The 1,585-nt window shown below is 39.9% G+C and overlaps 1 protein-coding gene across 1 annotated transcript in view; it reads left to right on the top strand.

The window, feature by feature from the left end:
* Positions 1 to 1,585, top strand: part of LOC123145528 (uncharacterized) — a gene marked incomplete at its 5' end in the record, with an annotated part of 3,275 nt that extends 1,690 nt beyond the window's left edge. Inside the window, 3 exon segments of the mRNA XM_044564958.1 lie at positions 1 to 88; positions 184 to 436; positions 1,301 to 1,585. Coding sequence (XP_044420893.1) covers positions 1 to 88; positions 184 to 436; positions 1,301 to 1,452 — 493 coding nt within the window.

The raw sequence follows: 1,585 nt of genomic DNA, 5'->3' as shown, positions 1-1,585 counted from the left end.
GTGCATTCTGAGAGATTTCCACGAAGAGGAACGTTTTGTCTGTACGAAGGTCGGTGCCATGCTGAAGAGATACACACAGCGAACTGGGGTATGTTTATTTGGTGCTTCTTTCAGTTCTTCAGTATTGCAAATATGAATAGTAAAGTAACCTGTCTGATTCTTCACCATGATATGCATATATAGGGACCTGAATATGAGCTTCATGTTATCTGTGGCTTGAACTCAAACGTAGGCAAAGCTTTTGTTTGGGGCCTCCATTATGGCCCCTTGCTTTCTTGGCGCCCAAAGAAAACTCAGCATTCTCACATCAACTTTTTGGCAAGGCCGAGAGATTTGCATTCTTCTGACACGGTTCCTATACTGTTCTTTGCTGAGTGCTCCAATGATGAAGATGCCGTCGATGAACCGTCATGTTGGCCGGTCACGGGACATCCTGGTATATATGGTTTCTCTCCATTTGAATAATCTACGCCACATGTTCATCAAAATATATGCTGTCAGCTTGTTACATATGTTCCTTTAATCTTTTTGGCAATGTCTTCTGTTAACCAAATGTGACCTTTTACTAAAATATGACCTCAAGGAAGGTGGCGATATGGTTTTCTTTAATGAAAATTGGAGGGGGAGGCCCTTTTTATGATCAAAAAAAGAAGGAAAAAAGGGATATAATAAGGCATCGGACCTGGCTAGAACTTTTGTTAAGTCTTTATGCACAGCTATGCAAATGGTTGTCACAGCAATATTGTGAGAACAGATCCCTCACCATAAAAATACTACTGATCTAATAAGTAATAACATTCTGGCATTAATACCACCAGGGGTCCAAACACCCCTGGCAGTGCTTCAGTCAAGTCCGTAGAAGTCATCACCTATACCAAACTCATCCAATTTGCCACTGTACTTGAATTTATCATCACATGTAACATGGCACAGATAACTGATGGTATCTGAGAACAACATATTAGATCAGTAGTATTTTAGATTAAATTAATCTGAGAACAACATATGAATAAATTAGTCTGAGAACAACATATGAATAAATTAGTCTTTTAGAGCTTCATCTTTGCAAGAAACATTCTAAGCATGCTCCGAATTGTTAGGCTTGAGCACATTTTATACATGCCACTGACCAGTGTTTTTGTGTACATGTGGTTGTCTGCACTTTAGCTATATGGTGTTGTTAGGGATTTACCTCTTCTTATCTTAGTGTAGGCTATGAAATGATGATAATCTTTTCTCCACAGAGATATTTTCTTATTGCTTGAACTAATGATTGCTTTTCTTCTTTTTGTGGGAAAAGGCCGTTGTTATTACTGTGAGAAAGAAGGTGCAAAGATTGTACATCCTGATCTAGAGAAGTATATTGGGCGTGACCCGACTTTGAGCGCATGGCTTGCGGTGACAGCAGTAGCACGACGACTGAAGATTCTATCAGTGATGGCAAGTTTATAATTGATTCTTCTGTAGAAGTATGTGAGGAGGATTGCATCTATTTCGATGCCGATAGGGACGCCAAGTGCGCAGAGTTCTTGAATTCCCGTGGTAGGACTATGCAGGGTCCCAGACTCGTTTAGCATAACTTTCA

This window comes from Triticum aestivum, chromosome 6D (genome assembly GCF_018294505.1).
Source record: "Triticum aestivum cultivar Chinese Spring chromosome 6D, IWGSC CS RefSeq v2.1, whole genome shotgun sequence".
NCBI lineage: Eukaryota > Viridiplantae > Streptophyta > Magnoliopsida > Poales > Poaceae > Triticum > Triticum aestivum.
This window is presented reverse-complemented; position numbering and strand designations above follow the sequence as displayed.